The sequence below is a fragment of the Emydura macquarii genome, unplaced genomic scaffold, assembly GCF_026122565.2.
Source record: "Emydura macquarii macquarii isolate MOO-44397 ecotype Brisbane River unplaced genomic scaffold, CSIRO-AGI_Emac_v2 contig_2699, whole genome shotgun sequence".
NCBI lineage: Eukaryota > Metazoa > Chordata > Testudines > Chelidae > Emydura > Emydura macquarii.
Genome location: NW_027132836.1, coordinates 3492273 through 3518756, shown reverse-complemented (window position 1 = coordinate 3518756; position 26484 = coordinate 3492273). Strand labels below are relative to the sequence as shown.

Sequence of the window (26484 nt, the reverse complement as noted above, 5' to 3'; positions counted from 1 at the left end):
TGACCCCCCCTCCGGCAATTGAGGGAGGGGATACACTACTGGCCAGAAAGACAGGAGAGCTGGAGGCTGCAAGCAGGGTCCATGAAAACGACCCCAGCAGAGATCCCAACCTTTCCTGCTTCCACCCACTAAAAAGCCCAAGAGAGCTGGGCTCCTCCCCAGGGCACTGGCTCTGGTCCTTGCTCACAGAACCATTACCTGCATCTGCTGTAGTCCTGGTGCCAGCTGGTAGGTTTTAGACCGCCAGCTAACAAGGAGACCCCTGTGAAATTCTTATTTCATTTTATCCACACAGATCAGAGAGGTTGTAGAGCGACCCCTGGGGCTAGGCCCAGCTCCCCCCTCGGGGCATGGGGCACAAGGTCAAAGCACAGCCTAGGTTGGACCTGGCTCACTCCTCCTTAATAATGGAGGGGCATAGAGGCCAATCCTGAGCAGCACAAAGACCAAGTGTGATAGGTTGCAACAGCTGGAGTAAGGAGTTAGGCTCAGCCCCACAAGACAGCAGCCCCCACCTTGGAATGATTTTTTCATTTTATTTATTTTTATAGAGTGATTTTCATTTTAGTTCATGTTAACTTTGCATTTGCAAAAAACAGAGGACTGTAGGAATAAGCATCCAACAAATATTTCAGACCTTGTGTATGATATAAGGGATTCAAGGTTCAACTTCATTAACATTAACAGAAGACCTGACCTGAAAGATGAACTACAGTGTAATATGATCAGTACTTTTAATTGCAAAGAAGCGCACAGAAATATTTCCAAATGATGTATTTATAATAAAATACAGTGAGCAAGACAGAGGGCTTCCACCTTGATCAGCAGATGCAAAGAAAAAACAAAATTGGTTTTGTTATTTAGAGTGCATTGGAAATTAAAGTTGAGATTAAAAAGTGAACTATATAATGGTCTTTAACGTTTTAATTAACTGTTGAAGTTAACCATTACAAAAATATTTAGTCACCTTACAACAATTCTGAAACTTTCTGATTGCCAATGCTTTCTAATGGTTCAGTCCTAATTTGAATGATCAAATTAGGCCTCCTGCTGGGAAGTATTAAAATTGCAGTCCCCCATTGAGACGACTACCTCTTTCACTAAACAGATATTGAAACAGTAATGCATTCCTAAAAATGTTTTAAATTCTTTGTCATTTAGTAAATGTTTAGAAAGTGTAGTTACTGGAGTTTTCCTTAAAGCAATCTGTTAAAGCATTTCATAGTAACACAGCTCATGCATTAAGAGGCTTCCATAAATACTTGTACCAGCTCTAATCTTCTCATAAAACCAGAGGACTCCAATAATGCTCTGCAATTCTATAGCCCCTTCTATCTGAAATCTCAGAGCACCTTTCAACACTAATGAAATAATTCTCAATACTCCTGTGAGGTAATCATCACATTGTACAGCTGGAGGAACAGACACACAAAGAGATGAAATGCAGAGTTACCTGAGGGGCTGAGTACTTCAGCTCCCGCAATGTCAGAAACGCAGAGTTCAGAGTCTGGAAATCAGGATGTGTTCCCCTCTCCACCACTTGACTTGAGGAGAAGGTGCAGAGGCCTACACCGGGCCCAAAGTCACTTGTCCAATGCTATACGGCAAGTCAGTGACAGACTGAGAACAGAACTCTGATAGTCAAACTCCCAGTCCTGTACATTCATTAACTGTGTCAGTGGGAAGTTACTCCTGCTAAATTTTGGTTTTGATACATTTGCATGTGGCTGGAGGGCAAGTTTATTCTATATTTTCTTTGCAATAAATGTGATATTTGTTGAAAAACTGAATAGGTATTAAAATAGTTCAACGCTTCTCAACAGAACAGTTGGAATTTGAAGCAAATATTTGTGCATTACCTTTAGTGATTTTTATTATCTTATTTTCAGTACAATGTGCATACAAATAGAGTTTTAGCGGAGCCTTCAACGCTACAATCATTTTCTCCAGGTTCAGGTGTTCTTGACAGACTTAACTCTGAAAGTTTACATGTGTAAACTCACATTTTTTTTATTTAAATTAGATATCTTGTACCAATACTTCACTTTTTACAAATATTAAGGAAATTTGTTTTCCAAAAATAAAATATTCTCAACTCAAGTCCTCTGTATGACAGTAACATACCAGCAACAAATTAGGAAGCTATATATTCTTTAAATGGCCAACAAAATTGGAAAAGGCATAAAGTTTCCTGCCACTAAGAAAAGTCAAAGTCAAGAGTAGTATTTTAACTGGCAACAAAACATACTAAAATCCCTACCCACTCTTCATTTTACTGTATTCAGTACTAACAAAATAAAGAGATCAGAGTGCTTCATACAGAGTATTTTTCTGATGTGATAAACATTACAATCTGTTCATGCCCTTATCAGACCATTAAGGACACACTGAGTTCTCTACAACTGTGCAATAGTTTTAACAGATCAAAGTTTTCCAGCCAAACTGTCCATGGTTCGAGGAGGATCTGGGTATTCAGTCACCACAGCAAAATGTATTTACCCATCTCTGGTGACTTTCCAAGAGAAGTCAGATTCGCAGCACTTTTTGAAAGACTAAGAGAGAAACTCCTTTGTCCTAACTTATTATATTTCCCAGAACAGGTTGTCAATTTTAAGGATGTGTACAAGATACATAATGGCTACCAGGTTTTCTTACACAGTTACTGCACTTCCAGTATCTAAACTCATTGCTATGAGATTTTAATTGAGCATTTATTTAGTAAGTCCCCGTGGTGCAGGACATAACTTATGTGAACAAACTAAAACACTAGACATTTTTTAATATGACTTTCAACCATACACCAAGTTTTATGCATTTCCATAGGAGAGACTACAGCAGAATAAAATCAAATTTAATTGCCTTTTAACTAACGAACAGCACTTTAATTTTATTTCAACAGCAGTAAGTTATTCATAAATCAAGTGGTTCACATGTTACTACAGAATGATAAGTAAATAGAGCAGAACACATTCAAGCAGAATATAAACCCTATACTATGAAAAGCAATTTTTCTTAAACATGGTGCACAGCCATTTTACAAATGTCACAAATAAAACTACCAAAATGCAGGCACTTGAAGCCTTTATCTTCATTAATCTTGGGAGGTCAGACAATTCTGGAACATCAAGGGAGGATAAACCCACTGATGGAAAGATACCTGGCCAAATTGGAATGTGTTAAAAGAATGGCTTTTAATAACTGGATGCAATTTCTCTCTCACACACTAGATGGAAGTATTAAGAATGCTACTTCTCTTCTGCACTATTAATTTGGTTGCATGGTTGTAATTTATATTATACATGATACTTAAAATTCCTCAGGCTTCCATCCTCGTAGTGTGCAACTTTACTCATTGTTAGCATGTATGAGGGAAGACAGATTATGCTATTAAGGTAATTATATGTTGAAGATTGATGCCATATATGTGGGAATATACATGAAGATATTCAATTTACTAATCATACTCATTTTTAAAATAAGTTGTTTTAATATTCTGGAAATTTAATAAAGCACTACTGAGGTTTAATCACAAATTTAAATCATATGTAATTGGAAACACTTTAATGTAATCAATCAGAAGCTATAACAACTCCATCATCAAAAGCATCACCCAGCAAATGCGCAGAAACAAGGGATAATTAGAACAGGTATAAAAGATTTCCCAAATATTTCTCTAGTCTAGGGTGGAAAACTAAATTCCTAGAGACTATCGTAAGAAAATGAAGTCTTGTAACTGAGAAGCTATAGACTAGAGCGGGAGGATTTCAACAATTCCGCTGAAAAATGCTCTCACAGTGACCTGTTCCAAAACAAGCCATTTCTAAATCCAAACATTTGGAGCCTTTACAGGCACAAAATAAGCAGTGGGATGAACAGAAAGAACATGGAAGATTGGTTAGAGTTATTTTTGTTAGCCTGCTCTGGCCTTTTCACATGGTTGGTTTTCATAGATGTTCCTTCACAAATGCCCCCCAGCTGTGGGGAATTCAATGTTCAAGGAGTCACGAATTAAGAGCTCTAGTAAGAACACATTATCCACTTTATGTCGGGATGAAAAAATGAAAGCCAGCATCCTGGAAGAGTTTCCAGTAGTTGAAGATAAAAACTAAATAAATAAGCATAAACCTTTGATTTGTGAATAATTTGGCAGACTTAAAACAACCAAATTTCCTCTCAGCGCTGAAGCCAACACCTTCGACTTTCTTTAAAATGGCACTGTTCTCACGAAAGCATTGGAGGACTTAGGATTGTATGGAAACTATTATCTCACAGAATTGGGGGGTGAGGAGGGAGCAAGTACAGCCATAAAGAAGGAAGCCAATTATAACCAACGTAAAGCCAACATTAGATTCTCAGATGGTTCTAGACTTAAATTTTTTAATCAGCAAGTGGACATTGCAAGCAGTATCTTCTGATGATTATAGACAAACAGAGAAAAGAAGGGACCTTAAGACTGATGCAGCTTAAGAGACAGGATACCAAGAGAATGACAGAACAAATGGATGTTTTTGGGCCACTGACCTGGCTGAATGGAAAAGTGATTGGGTAATCACAAAAGGACTGTCCTTTCCAGATGTTAAGGATGTATGTTGTTCCATCATATATTTGCTGTAGAGTGAAATGGTAGAAATTTACCTCGGAGATTAGTAGCATTGTCTTAATTATAAACTCATGAGATGCTCTTTCCATTCCACAATAATTTTTATTTAATACGGCTATGACTTAACTGGAATCTTGGTCTTAAAATAAAGGCAACGCTGGATTATAAAATATAGTCTTTTGGAAAGTGCTGTATGCTGTGTATTCAGGGATGGATGGAGACAACACAATATCCACAAGCAAAGGGGAAGATTGCAATATACAAGTCATCTCAAATGCATGTGTAAAGTTTTGAGTGTGCAAGCAAAAATATGGATGGCATGATACAGCAAGTCATGTTTTTATACGATGTTAATTGAGAATGAAAAATCTATTACACTGAATACTGAAATGGCCAATATGCTCTCTGATGAAAACAGGTAAAAATACATAGAAAACAATAAGCTTTCCATTCACTGCTCTGTACTGCACCTCTAGTCTAGAGGATAGTCATTTTGCTCTGCCAGGAACCCCATGCCCACCACACAAGAGATATTATTTGGGGGGAGTTGAACTTGGTTATCATCTTAGCTGTGAAATAAAGAAAAAGGAGAACACTAATGTATTTACCTGTTCTCAGTACAAACATTACAGATTACATGAGAAGTAAAATTCCAGAAAAAACAAATTTGATACTGGACTCACTATGAATAGCGAAGTACATCACTTCACCTACTTCCACTTGCTCTCACATAGTTCCAAAATTAGAAACAATCAGAATCCTACTGGAAACAATATACAGCATCTTAATTGGGCTGTCTGTACTAAATACGTCACCAAGGTATCACTGGGCAGATCATTTTTTGACTTATTGGTTTTAAACTAAAAATAACCATTTTCATGGTTAACCTTTTTCCTTGTAACTACTACTTTAGACATTGTGACAAAATAAAAGTTTGAAAACAGATCATTTCAATTCTTTTACTTAGACTGCAGACTGAATGACACTGAAGATTTGTTTCACTCACTGAAGACAATCTAACACAGAATTTTATTAAGCGTATTCCTATTCTTATGAATAAAATTGTATCTAAAACTATGTCTAAGATTAGAATTTCTTATGTTACATTTATAGTACATACAATTTTCGAATACGTTTTCCTAGAGTAGATCCATCTATTTAGGTGTTTTGATTAGTTTAGTTATTTATATAACGTATATGGCTGCTCTTCAATTTCATTGTTCTATATTAAAAAAGCATAGCACAGTTCTCCATTTTACAGAAGATAGTCTACCTTTAACTTGGGTCAACAACAGTAAACACTATGCCAACTTAGAACACCGTATTTAAAATCTCTCCTGCTCATTCCTCAAAAAAAAAAAAAAAAAAAAAAAATAGATAAAACTATCCGATCAAGACTTATTCTATATCAAAAGCAGACCTTAATTAATCAAACTGTGTCCTTCTGGAATTATTCCACAAACCAAAATATCAGGATCTTTTCACATGTTCTGGAGAGGCTAATTTTCAGATATGTGATAACAAATAAGATTCTGAATATTATGAGCACAAACAATTCACAATTCCTGTGCATAAGAACAGGAGCATGTTTGTAACAAGGTTATATGAAATACAAAATGAACAGGAGGATATTAAATAATTACTAGATATAAATACCCAACCAGTAGTAGAGAAATGGTAGCAATAAGTATTGGATCCCCTGCACCTCAATAGTTTTTAAAAGGTGCATGTTGCAAAAAGCATTGTTACTAAAACCAATTTTAACAAAAATTTTGAAAAGGAGAGTAGCATGAAGGACTTAGCATTCACATAGACAGAGCTGAACAATCTTTGTCACATCCAATTTCACGTGCCACCAGGCAAGGGTAACTGTTAGAAATATTCTCACTAGCATAAGTCAGAAGTTGGAATAGCAAGAAAACACTTTTGGGGAGGGTATCTTATGAAGAATGTTACCCAAACTCTTCTCAGCTAACAATGGGAAAATGGGATTATTATGCCATGCCGACTCCTCCCCCACAAAGTATAAATTGCAATTATTCACCCAGTCCATTTACAGCATGAAAAAAGTTTAAAATGCTTGTGAAGTACTCTGAAGATGAAAAGCACTGTGGGGGAGACTGTGAAACCCTTATTCATATTACATCATGAGTAATCCCATGGAAGTCAACAGGACTATTTATAAACCAAGATACTACTCAGTCTGACAAATATATCACCGTGTGGTCCAACATACTTTTTCAATTACACCAGATACTACCATAGTCTGTGAAAAAATATGCACTAAGCATTTATCTAATAACCCCAATTGTTTGATCACTAAGCCCCTGGCAGACAAGATTTTGGGACATGTTCTCAGCAGCGTTTTTGGAAGTTCCATAAATCCCGGCGGATTTATGTGGACTGAATTGTCCTTGGAGTAACGTAGTCATGGAAGAAACACAAGAGCGTCCCCAGAAGTCCATTTTACATCCTTACATTCTTACTTTGGGGAAGTTTATGGTCGGTGTTGTATAGGAGGTCTGACTAAATGATCACAATGGTCTTTTCTGGCCTTGGAATCTATGAATCTGCCAACTTGTTAAATTAGTTATTTCTCTCGCTATTATAGGTGGTCCCTCCACTAACGGAGACAAAGCAAGAATGCAGAATGCCTTGGTTGTGTGGATTAGTTGGTGAGTGTTGGGGTGCAGCAGCCATTTGCTCTTACACACTCATGTGCTGGCCAATAATGACAAGAAGTCAAGAGTGGAGAGGAGGTGCATGAGAACAGGAAAAGCAGAGTGACAGAAAAGCAGAGTACTCAATAAAGAGGAGCATATTGCAAATCTTAGCTCCCTCATGCAGTCGTGACTGTGGAAATGGAAGAGGAAACATGCTAAGACATGTGGACATTTCACAGCAAGCTGCATTTCTGGAAACTGAAGATATTTCAGGATTTGAAAGAACCTAATTTCTCCTCTTGAACCTCTCCTCAGCAACAGTCCCCACCACAAAATGTAGGTAAATGCGTATCTACGAAATGAGAACTTTAAACATAAATAAAACTTAAATGAGATGCTTGCCTTACTAATGTTTTTCTCTAGTTGTATATGTTATCTATAATTGTAAATGGGCATTTTCCAATCTCTTTTTTCAAACGTTATTAGTGGAGACATTTGTCTGTAAACTGTTCTATAGAGGAAGCGCTGTGGATCTGTTTGGAATATGGAAGGAAGGGGGAACCCACACCGCCACCTTATGCAAAAGACTATTTACTTTGCCAGAGGTATATTGCTTACTCCACAGAGAAAATTCACAACATGATGGATAGAGCTTCAAAAGCAGGGTCATTATTTAATGTCAACATTAAAGCAGCACAGATTCCTATAACTATCTTCAGGCAGTTTGCATAGTCTTTTATCCCAGCATAAAATAGAGGTTTTACACACTTCAAAACCCATGTACATAGCAAACAATTTATATGAAGAATAAGAACTGAGGAGATGCCAGCATCTTTCAGCAATCATCTTTCCTATATTGTTCCTGAGATTTGTCTATTTTTGCTCATTTCTTGTTTCAATGATATGCATTCTTTTCTCTTCTGACTCACAGTCTGGATGTACTTCAGTGTAATTCAGTGCAGTTTCTTCAAATATTTTCAATTTTTCATTCCATTCTTTCAAGTAGGCTCATAAATTGAAAGCCCGTTCATCTAATAGTGCCCCAAGCTCTTGCTTTCTCTGACTCTGTCAGTCTCTCCCTAAGAGAAGCCAGCTCTTTAGCCTCTTCATCTCAGGATAGATCTATTTAATTTCTATTATGACGACTGTGGTGTAAATGATCCATTTACAGGGGTTGCAAAAAAGGTAGGTCATTGTAAGGAAAAAAAATGTAGGTTCATCTTTTGCTGCACGTCTCATCTCCCTTCTCTCAATCTCCCAATCTGTCCCAACTCTTAATCACTTTTGACCTGGAACTTCCTCTCCTCTAATATATGTATATTACTTCAGGACAGCTAATTCTCCATCTAACCCACTAAAGGAAGTCTGACTTCCTCCCAAACCCCCCATTCATTTCTCTCTCTTCTCCCCCCCAAAACTACAATTAAATCCATTCTACTTAAATACATTTCATATGATATATTTTATACTTCCCCAGATTTACTATCACATTGAATTTTCAGAAGAGCAGAATATTTACTTTTTAAGAACTCCTCTGTTCCTGTTGCTGTTTGCTCACCTGAAGTTACAAGCCTTGAACTGAGAGTGCAAGTTTTGACAGAAAAATAAAATGTCTGAACAGAAACTTACAGATTCATAGATTTTAAGGAAAGAAGGCCCACTATGATGGTCTATGCTGACCTCCTGCACAGCATAGGATTTTACCCAGCAATTCTGGAACTGGAGGATGTTGTTCTTTCCTACTACATACCTGGAAAATATCAAGCCCAATATGTCTAATAAAATTTACCCTATCACAGTGACATCACACTGGCTCTTCTGGAAATGACATCACAGAGGAATCCAACCTAATCTGGGGAAACAGCTGCAGGAGCAATGAACTATTAAGAGAAGCTGTGTTTTTATAATCAAAGGAAAAAGTACTTAAGTTTCTAAATAAATATTTTTCTGCTGAACAGTTTTCCATAAGGGTTCAGTGATTAACGAAAGGAAATAATTTATGTCATCTCAATAAACATGAGCAATAAACTATTGTTTTGAAAACCCCTGATGTACCAGGACTATGCACAAGCCCATATCCACAATTTATTTTAACGAGTATATGCAGTAATTTAAAGCAGAGCCAAAAGAAAGGCAAACCACACACACCCATAAAGCCATTCAGGTCCTGCTCTGGAAGATCATGTACCGCAGGCCCAAAGGCAGTGAAATAGTTAACTTGCTGAGTGGGCCGGAAACAGACAAGTAAACCTCTGCAATGCGAATGCTTTTCATTGTGAATGGTTTCATTTACTGTACATACTTTTCCTGCCAGGAAGTGTCAAAATTTGCCAAAAAGAAAGAATTTACAAAATCTTGATGAATATGAGCCTTTGTGACTCATATTTCTGCATTACAGCATTAGTAAAGATCACAAACCATTTACATGCTTTCTCAGGAACAAAGATGCATTAGCATTGTTGTATGGTAACATTAACTAATTATTTCCCTTCCTGTTTGAAATCCAACATGAGTAATTTATTATTCCAGTGCTGACATGTTAGAGCAAATCTAACATCACATTCCTTGTCATAAGGATATTTAGAGATAGTAAAAGTGGTTCAAATCCATTTTGCAAAAGTGAGAAATTTAAAGTGACCACATTAAGATTCCAGGCATTCTTCCCCCTCTCTCTCTTTGAAAGGACTTAGCTCAAATGTGTATGTGCACCTCATAAGGCTCGTGCTGGTTCTCCTCTTTCTTTGCCTTTCTAAAAAAGAACTGACCTCTCTTCCTCAAAGGATCTGGGACTAGTTCCCAAAGGCAGATAGTGTCTGCTATGAAAGAACCAGAGCTAGCTCATTGTATTCAGTCCCTGAAAAGGGTGTGTGTCTTGGACCTGGTCAAGAAGCCATTTTCCTTCTGAAAATATCTTGTCTTGGATCTTCCTGACTTTGCCTCTTTTAAAAAAGGACCAGCTGAGCTTGTTCCCTTGCTCCAAAATTATACACACTTCTAAAATGTCCATCACATAATTGAGAAATACAGTTTCTTACAAAGCGGTGGGTAGGACAAGATTTTCCTTTCCATCCTCTGACAGTATCATCTGGGAAATTATACCAGGGAAACTCACCTACATAATTAGAGGAAAGCCAGATAAAGAGGTGTTGTGTACTGCGCTTTGAAAGAAGCAAAACTTTTACCCAAGTCTCCATAAGCAGCAAATTCCACAACTGGAGGTTCTGGATTGAGAATGCACTGGCTCTGACAAGTCCCCCATTGGGGCCTAACAAACAAAACATCCCGGGTAATCACAGCTGTCAATCAGATGAAAACACAGGTGGTCACTGACAATCAGGTCACACTTCAGTTAGGATGCTAGATAATGGACAGGACATTGAATTAAACCTTGAATTGACTTGGCAGCCATCAGAGACAATGGCGCACTAGTGACGTGCCAGTTTCTCCTGCCTAGCAAGTGGGACACTGGATTCCGAACAAGCTGAAGCTTCTCGGGGGCCTTTATGGTCAGCTCCAGGAAGAGCACATTGCAGAGGCCTTACGTAAGATGACAAAGGCAAGCTCACCATAGCTAAGTTCATAACAGAGGGGAAAGGACAGTCTTTTGTCGGTCAAAGAAATGTTAGACTTCACTGATGCGGTGTCTTAATCCAGAGACTGATGGGAGTCAAAGAGGACCATGAGATTGTATGCCGCTTTGATCACGTCACACTTCGTCAAAATCCAACTCTTCCCAAATGACAGGGAACATTCCTGTTTTCCATTACAGTTCCTGCCACGCTGGCAGTCTACCCAGCTTACCCATGTGTAAATTCTCTTCCACTTGCTAACAGAGCTCTGTGGTTTGCCAGGGCCAACGGGCCCAAACTGTTCAACGTTCGCTCACCTAGAGGTACCGATCCCTCGCTCGTCCATGCCAGCCGCCCTGCCCCAGAACGCAGCTCTGAGGGGACGAGTTTCCGGGCAGCTGTTCACCCAGCAAAGCCCAGACCGGGCAGGGCTGAACGGGGCCGGGCACAGCGGGCAGGGAACGAAGGCACAGCGAATGCAGCCATGATTTCTCCCCCACCACCCGCTCGCTCGCTCTCACTGTCCCAGTCTGCCCCTCCGGGCACCTCTCCACGGCCCGGCTCGGCCCGGCCCGGCCCGGCTCTCCCTCCAGCACAGAGCAGCACCGCGCTCGGCTTTCCTCGGCCTGCAGACAATCCGCTCGGCCCCGCCTGCCCTGAGCCCCAGGAGCCGGAGCGGGCACGGTTCCCCCGCCAGCGGGCAGACCCTGCGGGTCACCCAGGGCGGGAGGCGGGAGTGTCCGACTCCTTCAGCCCCCGCGACGCGAAGCAGCCCTGGGGACCTCCCGGCCCGCTCCCCCCCGGCCGCGGGGCGCCGAGCGCTCCGGGGCGGGGGGCGCGAACACGCGTCCGCACAGACCCTCACCCGCGCCCCCCGGCCCGGCCCGGCCCGGCCCGAGGGAGGCCCGCCGGCGCGCCCCAGGGCCCCGCCCGCACTTACTCTCGGTGTCCCTGCCCGGGCCTCATGGCGCCGCCGCTCGCTGCTCTCCGGCCCCGGCCCGCTCTCGCTGGGGTGGCTACGCCAGGCCACCAGCCGCCCCTGCGCATGCGCTCTCCCCGCCAAGAGCAAATGCCGGTTGCGGGCCTCCTCCCCGCCCCCCCGCGCGCAGGCGCGTTCCCCTCCCCTGAGCGGCCGCGCAGGCGCACTTGAGAACCGGGGTGGGAGGGGTCCTTTAGCTGTTGTCAGTGGGGTAGGGTGTCCCAGCCGTGCCTGCCTAAAAAGGGCGGGCGCCGAGGAGCCGCTGCCTGCGCCCCAGCCCCCCCCACGGGGGCCCGGCCCGGCAGATTGCCCGGCCCCCCACTCGCCGCGTGCCCAGGCCCCTGGCGGAGGGAGGTGGGGCGGCTGCAGAGTCAGACCCCCCCCCCCCCATTCCGGTGCCGTGCCGCCCGCGGGCGGTCATTGGCGTGGGGCGGAAACGGGTCTGACACCCCTCCCCCAACAGCCCCGCACCGCCGGGCCGAGCCAGGGCCCCCGGGGGGGGGAAAGGTGCCCTTTAGCGGGGCCTGGCATATGGGGGGAGGGGGCCCTGTTACAAGTTTGCACTACGCCCCAAAACTGTGCTTGGGCCGGAGCCAGCGCCGGGGAGCGACCCCTCGGTCTGGGCAAACAGCGCCTGCCGCCCCGCCCCGCCCCGGGATTGCTGCCCTACAGCGCTCCCTCCCCACTCATGCTCTAGGGCCAGCTCTGCAGCCTACACCGACTCAGCCCGAGCCCCGTAGAGGGCGGAGAGCCAGGCCCCATACAGGCCGGGCACAGCTAGGGCAGCAACGCTGCACCTGCCACCCTGTAGCGCTCTGGGAAATTGACCCCCAGCAGCGCCCAGGTTAGAGCAGCTTGGGTAGCATGCCTGTGTCTACACTAGGGAGGGGGGCATCTTTTAAAGTAATGGCAGCCTCCCTTGCAAATGCACTTACACCCACAAGGCTGCAGACAGTTGCCACACCTGGTACTAAGAGTCAGGAAATGCAGTCAGCATTAAAAGTTAGCAATCTTGTCCAAACTTTGTTGGACTCTCCTTGACAGCACACCTCCCTCCCACCCAGGCCTCAGAACCGGTGCCTTAGACTCAGGGGGAGCTGCTATTCTTTGCTTGTTTCCTTCCACGTTGACTGGTCTACTGCTACCTCAGGCTGTTTCATCTGGCCCTTGTGCCGAGGCAAGTGAACATTCTTCCTACCCAGCCATGAGGCGAGGCTTGACTTCCTATTAAGAACTTAGTTGCATGTGCTGCACTTGTAAAGCGCAGTTACAATTACCTGTGCTGTAAGGGGCTCACTTGTGTTTCCGTACCAGAGAAAAGCAGGACTTAGCTCTGTACAGCTGACACAGCAGTTACTTGCCTATCATCATTACTTATCAGCATTCTTGGAACCAGCATGTCAGCCTTGCTTTCTCATCTATGTCCTTATAGCTGACCGCAAAGCAGATGCCCATGGGGATTAGTTACCAGCATTGATGTATGAGGCATTTGTTCACTTTACAGCCCCTGAAGTCAGTTTCACGATCAGTTGAACAGGTGCATCCTTCCCTAGAAGGTGCTGCTCAGACAGGTTGAAGTTTGGGCTTCAATCCAAGAAACTGTCCAAATTCTTTCCTTGTAGAAGACGGAGGAATGGCACATGCACTTGCCAGCCAGAATACAGTTCAAACCTGTCACCCCATCATTTCTGGTTTTATTTCATGGGTGATGATTCAATGATCCCTTTTGTACCATGATACAGATTCCTCGCAGGCTGCTGGCACCAAGAAGAGAGCAGACATGCCAGCCACTGAGTATTAATGATGTAAGATCCTGCCCAATTTTAGCTGCATCTTTGCAACCATCAGTTAAGCCATATCTGGCTGCAGGAGGGGGATGCAGCTAGAAACACAGTCATCTCTGTCCTCACCCCAATGGCTTTTAACATTATTTAAGTGAGAATGCATAGCATCTATAGAGCCCAGTATGACACAGGGTTCTCAGTACAGCTGCCACCACCATCACAAACGTCAGATGCAATCGCTTACTGTAAAATAAGGACATTATCTTAGGCAAACAAGGTCTGTCAGAAAAAGTTAGAACCTTTCCAATAACTGAAATTAAACCTGAGTCTGCAATACATCAGTGTTTTCCGAGAGACAGACAGGACACACAAGCTTTTCTGAAAACTATAAGCACAGCATCTAGATGACAGGCATTACTCCTTAGCCCACTGGCATCTCACTCCACATCTTTACTATCCCTATCATCTAACTACACTGTTGCCTGACCCCCATGTTCTCAACCCCTATGAACACCTGATCGCATGGCTGCTAACCCCATTATCATTTGATCCGGTCACTCCTAACTAGTACAATGGCATTTGCTGGTTTAGTACAATATGAAGAGCCCCAACTGGCCCATGCTGCCTTCCCAAAACCAGGAAGAATTAAAATATGTCTGATCCAGGAAGACAGCTCCTTCTGTAGTCTGGGCCTTCAGACGAATGCTAATGGTACCTTTCATATGAGAAGTGATTGGCTGATGATATCTAATTATTCTTATTGCCAAGCCTCATTAATGGAGCTACTGCCTCACATTTAAAACTGAGCAGGCCCTAAGCAGTCTCTCTCTCTGAGTCAGATAGGTAGTTAGGCAACTTTAAGCATTTTCACACTTAGCATATTTCCATTTCAAGGAAATCCATTTTGCATTGATTTTCCATCTCCCCTCATTCCTAGAGACCAGCTGCTCTGAGCACTATGCTCTGTTCTTCTGCCTGGAAGAATCACTGAAATATGCTTTGTGGCAGCTTGAGACTGACCTTTGTGTGTCAAAGCTCCACAAAGGAAATGGTTTCCCCATTGTATCTGACACCAGATGAAACAACCTTCTGAATCCTCAAAGCTTGTTTACCTGTCTTTCTTCCCTGCAAGGTGTCACTTTCAGAAGCACCTGTGAACAATCCACTGCTATGGAAATGTGATCTAAGCTCATCTGCGAACAAAAAAGACCCATGAAAGTGTCCTGATTTTAGTCAGAATAAAACAGATAGCAGGTAGCAGCTGTGAGGTCTGACTAACTGAAAGGGAAGAGAAACAATTGCTTGAGCTGGGACCTCATTTTACTGCCAGTGGAATATATGTCAGTTCAAAACATTCAAGGAACCAAAATACCCCCTGCACGGAGAAAACAAGCCAGGCTATCATCTTACTATCTCATTGTTCCTTTAAGATGCTCTTACCTTCTCCATGGCTCAGTGGGTTTTGTCACTGCCACCGAAGCATCCTCTTTTCTTTGGAGGGAGAAACTGGCACTGGATTTCATGAGAGGTTTGTGTTCCAAACAGGAGCTGGGAGTTCCCAGGGGGCCTGAAGGTATCATTATTTGAATTGCCTGGGCAGCACTTTAAATGCCTCCTCAAGGCTGCTTGTAAACAGGAAAATGGGAAATTTAGCTAGATGTCTCATAAGATCTCATACATATGCAAAACCCTTTAGAAAGCCTAGCTATGGAACGTGAATTGATCCATAAACCCCAGAGCATTATCTGAATAAGGGAGTCAAACACCTGGTTCATATAGCAAACCACATGGCAAGGGCACGATCAGTCTAGATACATACCTATAATATGCCAGTCAAAGATGCCCATCTCATCTTTGTCTCCAGAGGCTGTGACAGTCCATGCGAACACTAACACAGCTACTTCAAGGGCAACACAAGGGTATAGACTGCCTTACAGTCCAGATATTTGGGCCACGTCTACACTTACAAGTTTACAGCTGTGCCACTGCAAGAGCACTCGTGTAGCCACGTTACGCCATGCTGATGGGAGAGCTCTCCCGTCGTCATAAAACCAGCTCAACGAGCAACAGGAGCTGTCGGCAGGAGAGTGTCTCCTACTGATATAGCACTGTGCACATGAGCGCTTATGCCTCTTTCCCCCCCCCCCCCCCACACCCGAGCAACAAAAGTTTTGCCAACGTGTTAGTGTAGACATGGCCAAAGTCTCCTCAACTTCCATGGCTCTTTCAACCCTGACCTGTGCCCCCAACACTAGTCAAGGCTAAGGTCCCTTCCAGCTCTGCACTGCACCTCAAACCTGCCCTACAACTGCTTCTCCAAGCTGGGGCTTCTCTTCACCAGCAACTGCCTCAAGCGAAGGTGTGCAGTCTGCAAACCATAGCACAACCACGGCCTCCAAATGACAGCTAGTCAATCTGACACAGGACCCAAGCACTCACCTGACCCCCAGATCTTAGAGGTGAAGGTGCAATAAGCTGTTCTGTTCTACCTACTGTGCCAGCGGGGCCCCCAGACAGGCTGAATCCACACCCACCCACCCACCCACCCACACACTCTTTCACAGTAAGGTTTCACTAGGAACAATATTAAGGGAAGGGAGCCATTGCCTCTCTCTGACAGCAGACAATTGTGGAAGAGTGAGGTAAGCTGCTGTTGGCACTTCTGTGTGAAGCTACTGAATATTCACTTGGTAGTCACATGCAAACTCTTTAGGCCGTCCTGGAGCATGCCTAGAATGGCGTGGGGCAGGGCAATGAGATGAGGAGCAATGGGGGCATGGAACGCCTGTCGGTGGATCCACCCCATGGAAGTGTGCTCTAATTGCTGCTAGTGAATTCAGGCAACTACGTGAGGCACCTCCTTTTCCTCAGCAGTCGCTGGTGGCTGCAGCTCATGTGCACAGAGTGTCATACTCAGACAGCAGCCCCCTGCCCCACACTCCCTTCTCTGTGCCTGTGATACTCAGGTCAGTCACAACAGCATGTACAGTCTGGTCCCTTCTTCCCAAACCCCAGAGCCTCCAATCAACACCCCACAGCCTTCTGGTGAGTGGGCAAAAAGGATAAGGGAGAGAAAACGAGACTGGACAAAAATGCTTTCAAAATAGGACACAGGAAAGAGGAGAATGAACAGCCACGGTGCCAACTGTGTAGGGGAATGGAGGGAAGAGAGACAATATCCACGTGCCACTCTATCGCCGGCATACTCTAGTTGGGAACACTGTTAGTCCACATGTCCCTCTGACAGTGACCAATAGAGAGATTCCCTCAGCAATACCCACCTGCTATCCCAGCTAATCTAAAAAAGAATCTGTGCCTCTATTTGCATGCACAATCCCCTGCTCCAGCCCTCATCTGGCTCCTAATGCTCCCATCTGGCTCCTAAAGGCCCCGTTTCCAGGGGAAGCGCCAGGCAGACAGCACCACATGCTGCAACCACAGGAATGATCAGCACATGAGCTGGGGTAGGATGGTGCAGCCTTTTCACCCCGAACGCCACCACTCCCATTTGTACAGCTACAAGGGCTTGCAGTACTGAAGACATGAGATTGGGGAATACGCCCGCTAACCTTTTCTTTGCCAGAACACAGTCGTCTTTTTGAACTCTAAAGGACAGTTATATTTACAAAGTCACTTTCAGGCCAAAGGACCGCAAAGCACTATACAGGCAGCGTTCACTTTAGAGTATTCACTCACTCTACTCAGAGCTGAGTCTGCAGTTTTCTTAGCGCACCAATTATTGTAGAAGTGTTTTAAGCTCTTGTCTGAGGGTTACTTCTTTACAGTGGACATTTATAGGGAGCATTAGACAGATCGGTGCTGGTATCACACATGCCCACTGAGGTGTAATACAATTGCATGCAGCTGGACATCCATGCAGGTAGCACCTGTTTGTGTCCTTCAAAAAAGACCCTCACCTTAGAGATTTGATTTTTTTCTCCTGTCTCCTCCCTTCTATCTCCACCCCACATATTGCCACTGCAGAATTGTCATTTTCAGCAGAATATCCAGCCACAGCTATCTGCTTTTGGCCGTACGGCTAGCAGGCAAGCAGCCCAAAGGAAGTGAAAGCCAAGACGTAGTGGAGGAAGTAAAGAGGGATGGCTCTGTAAATGCAGCACTAAAGCTGTGTGTAGGGTTGGCTCCCCAACATCCACTCCAAGTTCTTGCTGGATAACGTGTTGGGGTGGGTCAATGTATGAAGATTTCACCAAGGCCCTGCATTAAATTCACTGCAGTTCAGATCCCCTCAAAGAACAACCTATTCTAGTTTAGTTCACTGGTTTACACAGCACCCCTCGCTGTGCTGAGGAGGAGGGTGTCTCATTGCCCAGATACTGCCAGGTGGCCTCAGCCCCATCAGAAAGGGGTGGCTCTGTGTTCTTCAGCATGTCCATCTCTTCATTAGTGGTCAGACATCTAGGGTTGGTAACATCTAAACAAGGCACTCATTTCTTCAGCTTCACACAGAGCTTCAAGCGGACATCACACAGGAATATGTTCATCAGGTCCTCACCAGCCTCCTGCACAATCCTACTGATCATCTGGCCTCCCACCCCAATCAGCATCTTCTGTACCAAAAACAGAGAGAAACAGAGGGTTAGCACGTTTACCTCCCTTACTTTTGATAGTCTCACCTAACTGCAGGGAGAGGCAGCCCCACAGAGCAACATGCCTACGGAAGCAGATGAAGAGGACACTTCATTTAGAGCAGTGGTTCTCAACCTTTTTGATACCAGGGACCAGCTTGCTGCCTTCCTGAACTGAAAAACCAGCTGCCTGGCACTGTGAGGCCAGAACCCTCTGCGTCAGATACAGAGAGCATGGTCTGTGCCAAAGGGGAGAGAGGCACTGTGAGGGACTGGCTGCCTTGCTGATCTCCCGTCTCCCTGGCTGCAGCAGGGAAACCGCACGTGTCCTGTAGTCGTGTGCGCTCCACCTGGGTCCCTAGGCAGTGGCTCCCTTCTGCAGCCAGGGGGACGGGAGATCAGTGCTTCCCTTCCTCTGGCTCCAGCGGGATCCCAGCATCTATGGACCTAGGCAGTGCGCTTTGCCGCGCTCCCTGCTACAGTCAGGGGGAGGGGAGGCTGATCTCCCATCCCCTGGGCTGCAGCACTGAGCCTGCACCAGTCTTGTAGCCTTGTGGCAACGTGCTCCACCTGGGTCCTTAGGTAGCGGCTCCCTTCTGCACCCAGTGAAAGGGGAGTCCTGCGCCACTTTGAAAGCCCCCGCGGGTCACTTTTGGCCCCCAGGCCACAGGTTGGGAACCACTGGGCTAGACCCTGTCACTGCCATGCTCCATCTAGTACATAATGGGAGGTTTGGCCTCCCCCTGGGTCTAGTTACCACAGGGCTACAGATACTGAATGCACTTTACACTGTGCCTGACCGGCAATTCATAGCCCACAGATCAAACCCACGGGACTCAGTCTGTGCTGCACGCCTAGTGCAGGGGGCATCGGCCTACAGCAGAGAACTGGCTAAGAAACGGGAGGTTTAACAGGCTCCCTACAAATCATAGAATCAGAATATTAGAGTTGGAAGGGACCTCAGGAGGTATCTAGTCCAACCCCCTGCTCAAAGCAGGACTAACCTCAGCTATATCATCCCAACCAGGGCTTTGTCAAGCCTCAGCTTAAAAACCTCTAAGGATGGAGATTCCACCACCTCCCCAGGTAACCCATTCCAGTGCTTCACTACCCTCCTAGTAAAAAACTTTTTCCTAATGTCCAACCTAGACCTCCCGCCCTGCAACTTGAGACCGTTGCTCCTTGTTCTGTCATCTGCCACCACCGAGAACAGCCTAGCCCCATCCTCCCTGGAACCCCCTTTCAGGTAGTTAAAAGCCGCTATCAAATCCCCCCTCACTCTTCTCTTTTGCAGACTAAACAAGCCCAGTTCCCTCAGCCTCTCCTCATAAGTCCTGTGCTCCAGCCCCCTAATCATTTTGGTTGCCCTCTGCTGGACTCTCTCCAAATTGTCCACATCTTTTTTGTAGTGGGGGGCCCAAAACTGGACACAGTATTCTAAATGCGGCCTCACCAATGCCGAATAGAGGGGAATAATCACTTCCCGTGACCTGCTGGCAATGCCCCTCCTAATGCAGCCCAATATGCCATTAGCCTTCTTGACAACCAGGGCACACTGCTGACTCATATCCAGCATTTTATCCACTGTTACCCCCAGGTCCTTTTCTGCAGAGCTGCTGCCCAGCTCGTCGGTCCCCAGTCTATAGCTGTGCATGGGATTCTTCCTTCCTAAGTGGAGGACTCTGCACTTGTCCTTGTTGAACCTCATTAGATTTCTTTTGGCCCAATCCTCCAGTTTGTTTAGGTCACTCTGTATCCTATCCCTACCCTCCAGGGTATCTACCACTCCCCCCAGCTTAGTGTCGTCCGCAAACTTGCTGAGGGTGCAATCTACCCCATCCTCCAGATCATTAATAAAGATGTTGAACAAAACCGGCCCCAGGACCGACCCCTGGGGAACTCCACTTGTGACCGGTTGCCAGCTAGACATGGAGCCATTGATCACTACACATTGAGCCCTATGCTCTAGCCAGTTCTCTATCCATTTTATAGTCCATTCATCCAACCCATACTTCTTTAACTTGCTGATAAGAATACTGTGCGAGACAGTATCAAAAGCTTTGCTAAAGTCAAGGTATATGCGACTGAACTCCATGGATGCACAAAGGGTCCTACTCCCGCTTGGGTCTGCGGGACCCTTCTTTGGGACCCTCCCTCTCCAATCAGCAGAGAAAGAGCAGAGAGCTTCTCCCACAATACTCACCACATGGGACTCCTTTTGGACCAGCAGGTTCTGCAGGATGATGAGCTCTCCACTCGGCCCTTCCTGCCACATCTCTGTCTTCTGCAACATTACAGCACAAAGCCAACCAGTCAGCAAAGCACCTCAGAGGAGCAAAGTCACCTGCCTCTCGGCCCCAGAGACTCCTATTCACGGCTGTCTCTGCCTCCCACGGCCAAGCACACATGTGCAGCGGGCACCAAGAGGGCCCTAACTCCCCAATAAAGGACTAGGGGATAATGCACAGTGCCACATGTTCACAAATGTGAAACCCAACTCTCTAGAGATTTCAGCAGAGAATTTTATATCCATGAAGGGTCTCTCATCATCTGGACACTTCATTCATGACCACTCTCACTGAGCTGCTTAGACCCACTTCCTACCTGAAGCACAGCGTAGGGCACTTCCTGTGGCAGATACTCCAGCAGCTTCCCCCTAATTATATTATCACAAATCTCCTGGGGGGACTGGCTGGTCAAAACCTTGCTGTGGTACTCCCATGGACCTGGCTTGGCTTGCATCAGGAGGTACTTCTGTCAACACAAAGAACAGGGGCAGTTCAACATGTAGCATTTCCATATAGTGCCAGAGCTCTCTCTGGCTTACCTTGCACAGACACACTGTGAGGACTCTGCCACTAGTCAGACATCAGCATGGCAACTTTCTGCCTTTGGTGGGCAAAAGGGAACACTTTAGCTTCCAAAACCCAGAACTGCCAGGGGTTCACAACCGCCTTAGGACAGTCTGTACAGGTTGGAGAAAGGATGGAAACCAGAAAAACAGTCTTTCAGCTGCAGAAGAGACATGGGTGCATGGTGGCTTCAGTCCACAAGGAATGGCCTGGTGTTTTTGGGGGGGTGGGAGGGGGACGACGACGACATCCAAAGTAACCAGTAAAAGTCCCAGATGGAAATAAATCACAGATGGAGCTCTTAAGTGGTCTGAAATGATAGTTCCCTTGGTCATCCCCCCTCAGCAGCCTACCAGGGACTCCTCAAGAAGGTGCAGACCACAAGCTAGGAAAAAGGGAACTGGTCAGAGGAAGAAAGATTGGCTATTTCCTCATGATACGAGGCTCAGTGTAACTAAGTTATCTAGGGCTTCCATAAGAGTGATACGGTGCAAACCACAAGGCATAATGCAATTACTTCAGGCTAATCTACCTTCAGTGTCTCCACTGCCTCTCCATTAATAGCTGCTAGCATGAAGATCTCCTGGAAGTGGGGCCAGCCTTTCTTGTTTAAATCACTAGATACCAAGTGGTTCGCAATGTGCACTTTCTCTGTGCTTCCCAACATATGATCAGAGTCTGATGCCCTCATATTGCAATTGGTATCTGAGCCAGAGCCCCACTGGCCTTCACTAGCATCCTGTAGACAGCCAGGCTCTTTGGCTGTATTCTCAGACAGAGCAGTTCGGACACTTTGAAGGGGATTATTTCTGGTGGAGTCTGAATGCATCTTGGACTCAGATTTCACTGCCAGTTTCTTTCCATTTACGACTCCCTCTGTGAGCTCAGTGACCAGGTCCAGCAGAAGGGCCTTTCTCTTCAGCAGATCCACCTGAAAGAGATTGATCAGGAATTTGTCTCATAATTATCCAAGCCTTGAGGTGAAAGAGGGAGGAAGCACAGTAGCAAGGTCTGCACTATTTTCTACAGGCTTAAGTCACCCCCGAGTAAGTTAAAAGACACTGGAAACCTTCAAGTAGACTGCTCTCTTCTGGGGCATCTGCCAAGCAAAACATTTAATTTAACCTTCAGTACAGGTATAAAATAGGTAATGCCCAAGTGCTAACTCACTGTATAAAACAGAGGACTTGGACCTCTCATTTACCTTGTTCATGACCAGGATGCTGGGAACCTGTGGGAACTGAGAAAGACACCGCAGCACTTGGGGACTCAAATGGTTCTGCGTCCAGCGATCCGACACATCCACCAAAACCAGAACTGTCAAACAGAGAGTAACAGTTAAAACCCCTCTTTGCAGACATCAGCCTTTAGTTTCCCCTCAGGTTATGGCCTCTTTCTTCATATCGCTTTTCTTACTTCCACGGCAGAATGTGTACATCTGAGTTTATGTGTAGGGAGTCCTAATATGATAAAATAATGTACTTTTATACATCTTTACAGGGCCATACAAACTAATCCTCAACAACCCAGCCTAGTCCAATCATCCACACTGCTGCCTTAAAGTGCTATACAGGTAGCCTCTCTCTATATACTTACCCCAGTGACACATGTGGGGAGTTCCTGTATGAACTTCCCCTCCACGCTACCCCTGCACACCCAGGAGCTGCCACTGCAGCTCCACTCAGTATGTAGGAACTCAGATACCATGGCAAAAGGGGCCATATAAGTACTCATCATAGACAGAGCAGGATTTCACTTGATACAATACAAGAATTGGGTTCCCACCTAAGTCTGCATGTTTCATGCTGTCCCATGGGTCACGGATCAGGGATTTGTCCACATTATGCCTGAAAGAAAAATACCCATTATGGAACTACACATGCATCTGATCATAAACTGCCTCCTTTCCCACCCCAGGGCAGAGTGGAAGCATTTCCTTTTGAAACAAAAGATAGTTCATTTCACATCTCCTTTTAATACCCAGCTAGTGTAGTGTCACCTTTTGGCCTACAACATCTCTCTCAGAGAGTGCAGTGCCTAGCACAATGGGATCCCAACAGCGACTGTGGACTCTAGGTGCTACTGTAATGCTGGGAATTGTGAGGTGGTTCAGAGACAAGAACTGGGCTCAAAGTCCTTCTCATTCTCTGAACACCACATCTCTGCTCCAAGTAAGCACTCAATACACCCCCTTTCACTCTGCTCTACAAGCTCCTACACTGGAACTCATGTTCTGATCTCCTCAACCTTGCATCTCCCCACATTAAAAGGGATACCTTTTGGCTTTCGTGGGGCTGATGAGGCCAGGTGTGTCCAGGATGATCTAGAAAGAGAAAGCAAACCAGAAACGCTGTTTCTGTAATTACTGACATGAAGCTAAAACTCATGTTTGTGCAATTAAAGTAGACTGCAGGATGTAAGCAAAATACTATGCATCACCTAGGCTATAATGCCCATTGCTGAGAGTTACCTTACCACATGTGAAGACCTACCAGCTGCGTGTCTTCTTCTGTGATGACGCCATAGGCCTTGCATTGTGTAGTGTGCACCTTCTTAGATACTGGGAAAACCTGCAGGAAACAAGTCAGATGTGTACAACATCTAGGAAATGTCAACAAAAACAATCTGAAGCCTGGCTCTCAGATGCTGTAGGCACGGTGGTATAACAGCTTTACCTTTCTGCCCAAGAGTTTATTAGACAGAGTAGATTTCCCAGCATTTGGTGCCCCAATGATGGCAACTCTCAGAACCTTGGAGTTCTCTGGCTCATCTGGTTGGTGCACCAACAAGTTATCTTGCTCAGCTGCAGAGAGATAAATAAGGTGTTCAAGTATTGTAAGAAAACTGCAATCACACCAGACTACACATTTAATGGATTAGTCCACCAGAAACTAAATATAAATCACTGCACAAAACATAATATTAAGTGGCTAAAGAGATTAACCATGAGAGACTACAAGAATGTGCAGCCTTTAGTTGCAACCTCATTTTGGGTATTCAGCTGCTTACAACTGCCTAGACATCTTTTGCAAGTCAGTCTTTCCAAGGTTGTTTCCAGCTTTCCACTATGCCTTCTGAAGAAGTTGCCTTTGAGACTATTGATCACTCCCTCCCTAGAAAAATCACACAGGCAGCTGAGTTTACCTTTGCAGTAAGGCACTGCTGGTGGATGCTGCCCTAATGCACATTCTGTCTTCTCTCTGGAAACTCCTAGGATGGCATCCAGGGCAGAACCATTTCCATAAAAGCAAGCAGGGAAAATGTTGATCCGGTGAGCTCTGTTCTCCAAGAAACAGGCACCACTGCCTGAAAAAACAACATGGCAAGACCAATTTAAACCTGCTGCAGGCTGAACTGAAAACGTTACAAGGAATTCTAAGCAAGACATTCTCAAAATACAGCCATGAAATTATGGGTTCCACAATCCCACTAACAGTTTATGGTTCTTTGAGTTTACAGTTGGATGGTAATGATAAGGACGCCCCATTACAATAGATGGAGAATTCCATAATCAAGGTTCCTAAACCATTAGCATGAACTACGTACAAAGGACTAATCACATCGCTACACTCTCCCCCACTGTGGCTGAAGCCCCTGCCTGTAATCCTCCCAGGCTTCCCACCTTGCAATGCATTACACTTAAAACACCTTCTCACGTGCCAGGTCACAACTTCTTCCCCCATGCCTTTCAACAATGACCTGAAAAAGCGTCAGCGCCATTTCACACCATTCATTTAGGAATTGTGTCTGAACTGTATTGCCCAAATCTACCAGCGTCTTTGGCAACCTGTGTAGAGAGAACTTTTACCAGCTCTCCCACCATTGTGTCTTGCACTGGTGCTAACAATGGAACCACAAGTGCAGACCAGGCACAGGCATTTTTACCAAGTCTTTAAGCTCAGCAATGAGCAAGTTTAGATGACATGATGATAAAGGCATCTGAGCTCAGGCTGCACGTCGATCATTGCTGCAATGCTGTCAGACCAATAATGAGAGAACCCCTAAGAATTCTCACTACCCACAAGGTTCTTTGGGGCTCAAAACTCATCCTTTATGTCTGTACATTGATATTTAGTATTTGTATCATACTGGCACCTAGGAACCTGAGCTGGGGACCAGGACCCCACTGCTACCTGCAGTAAAAACACACAAGAAGAAGGTGGAGCCTGACCCAAAGAGCTTAAAATGCAAATATAAGAGAAGAGACAACGGATGGAGAAGTGCAAAGAAACAATGAGCCGATGCTAGTCAGCATGACGCACTAGTCTCACACCAGCGGCCTGGCCGCTACCCAGGTTTCTGTAGGCATCACAGCAAAGGAAGGATTCAAACGAGATGGCTTTGCATAGGTTTATGGGGCGCCCTTGGCAAACATGAGGGGCAGCAAGGGAGAAAAGGCAAAGGCGCTTGTTTGAAAATGCAGTCAGTGGGATACGGCGGCTGGCTTTGGGGCTGACTAGAGGTAGGACCCACGAAGCTGAACAGCGACTGCAGTCAGTGGGATACGGCGGCTGGCTTTGGGGCTGACTAGAGGTGGGACCCATGAAGCTGAACAGCGACTGCAGTCACCGCCAAAAGGAAAACAAGCGCCGGGCAGGGACTGCCGCGGACGGCTGGACTCGCAGTGCGCTCGCACAGGGACGAGCTGGCTGGGCTCCTCTGGCCAGGAAACGGAACCACGGGCCCGTCTGTGTAACGGAGGCCAGGCCAGGCCAGGGCGAGTCACTAGCATTGACGTGCGGCCCGCTAAGCACTAAAAGGCAGAAGCTCTCATGCGAGGGGCTGTTTATGGAGCTTGCCCGGCACAGCCGGATCCCGCGCGCTGCTCTGCGGTGCGGTGCGGCCAGGCAGCAGCTCCCCAGGCCTGCTCAGGGCCCGGCCCGGCCCGGCTCCTCCCCGCCCAGGAGGTGGGGCTGCCCGCTGCAAGGCCGAGGCGGGCGCGACGCCGACAGTCCGGCTGCGTATCCGCGGCCGAGCAGCAGCGGCTGGGCCGGCGGCTCCACGCACAGCCCGGGCCGGGCCGGGCCGGACCGACTCTGTAACCCGCCCCAGGCCCTCCTACCGGTACGGGCCCGGGCCCAGCCCGGCCTCCCCGCCCGCAGCGCCCAGCGCAGGGCCCGGCCCGCGGCGGCGGCCATGACACGCTCGAGGCTCGCTTCAGCGCCGCCACTCCGGCTAAGGCGCCGCCATCTTCAGTCGCCGCGGGGCATTGTGGGAGCGAGGAGGCGTGGCACGGTCCCGGCCCCCCCATTGGCTGGGGGAAGCCGACGAGAGGCAGGGGCCGGGCCTAGCGGGGGGGCGAGGCGCCAGAGCCTGCGCCGGGCCGGGCGGGCGCCCCCTGCGGGCGCAGAGCGGAGAGCGGGACGGGTCCCTCCGAGCGCCCCCCCCCCGGTGGCCCCGCAGCGCCCCCGCCGGCTGCTCTGAGCGCGGCAGGCCCGACTCCGCCCC

The 26484-nt window shown here is 46.3% G+C and overlaps 2 protein-coding genes across 2 annotated transcripts in view; both read right to left on the bottom strand.

Moving 5' to 3' along the window:
* The window catches only part of FAM222B (family with sequence similarity 222 member B), a 46042-nt gene extending 34134 nt beyond the window's left edge, over window positions 1-11908 (bottom strand). Inside the window, exon 1 of the mRNA XM_067565928.1 lies at window positions 11773-11908. The gene's annotated coding sequence lies outside the window, so the exon portion shown is untranslated. The remainder of the gene's footprint in view (window positions 1-11772) is intronic.
* Window positions 11909-17190: 5282 nt separating this feature from the next.
* ERAL1 (Era like 12S mitochondrial rRNA chaperone 1) lies at window positions 17191-26232 on the bottom strand. The gene is made up of 11 exons (XM_067565922.1): window positions 26099-26232; window positions 24181-24342; window positions 23712-23839; window positions 23529-23606; window positions 23313-23359; window positions 22822-22883; window positions 22241-22353; window positions 21569-21967; window positions 20789-20938; window positions 20388-20468; window positions 17191-18166 (listed from the first exon to the last, which is right to left on the bottom strand). Exons 1-11 carry the CDS (start codon window positions 26172-26174, stop codon window positions 18044-18046), a joined length of 1419 nt encoding a protein of 472 aa, XP_067422023.1. The 5' UTR covers window positions 26175-26232; the 3' UTR covers window positions 17191-18043.
* Between the last annotated feature and the right edge of the window lie 252 nt (window positions 26233-26484).

Coding starts and splice junctions, on each gene's coding strand:
- ERAL1 (XM_067565922.1), bottom strand. CDS start 26,174: ATGGCCGCCGCCGCGGGCCGGGCCCTGCGCTGGGCGCTGCGGGCGGGG. Junction 23,840..24,180: donor AGCAGTGCCTTACTGCAAAG/GTAAACTCAGCT, acceptor ATCTCTCTGCAG/CTGAGCAAGATAACTTGTTG. Junction 20,939..21,568: donor AGGCAGTGGAGACACTGAAG/GTAGATTAGCCT, acceptor TTGTGTTGACAG/AAGTACCTCCTGATGCAAGC.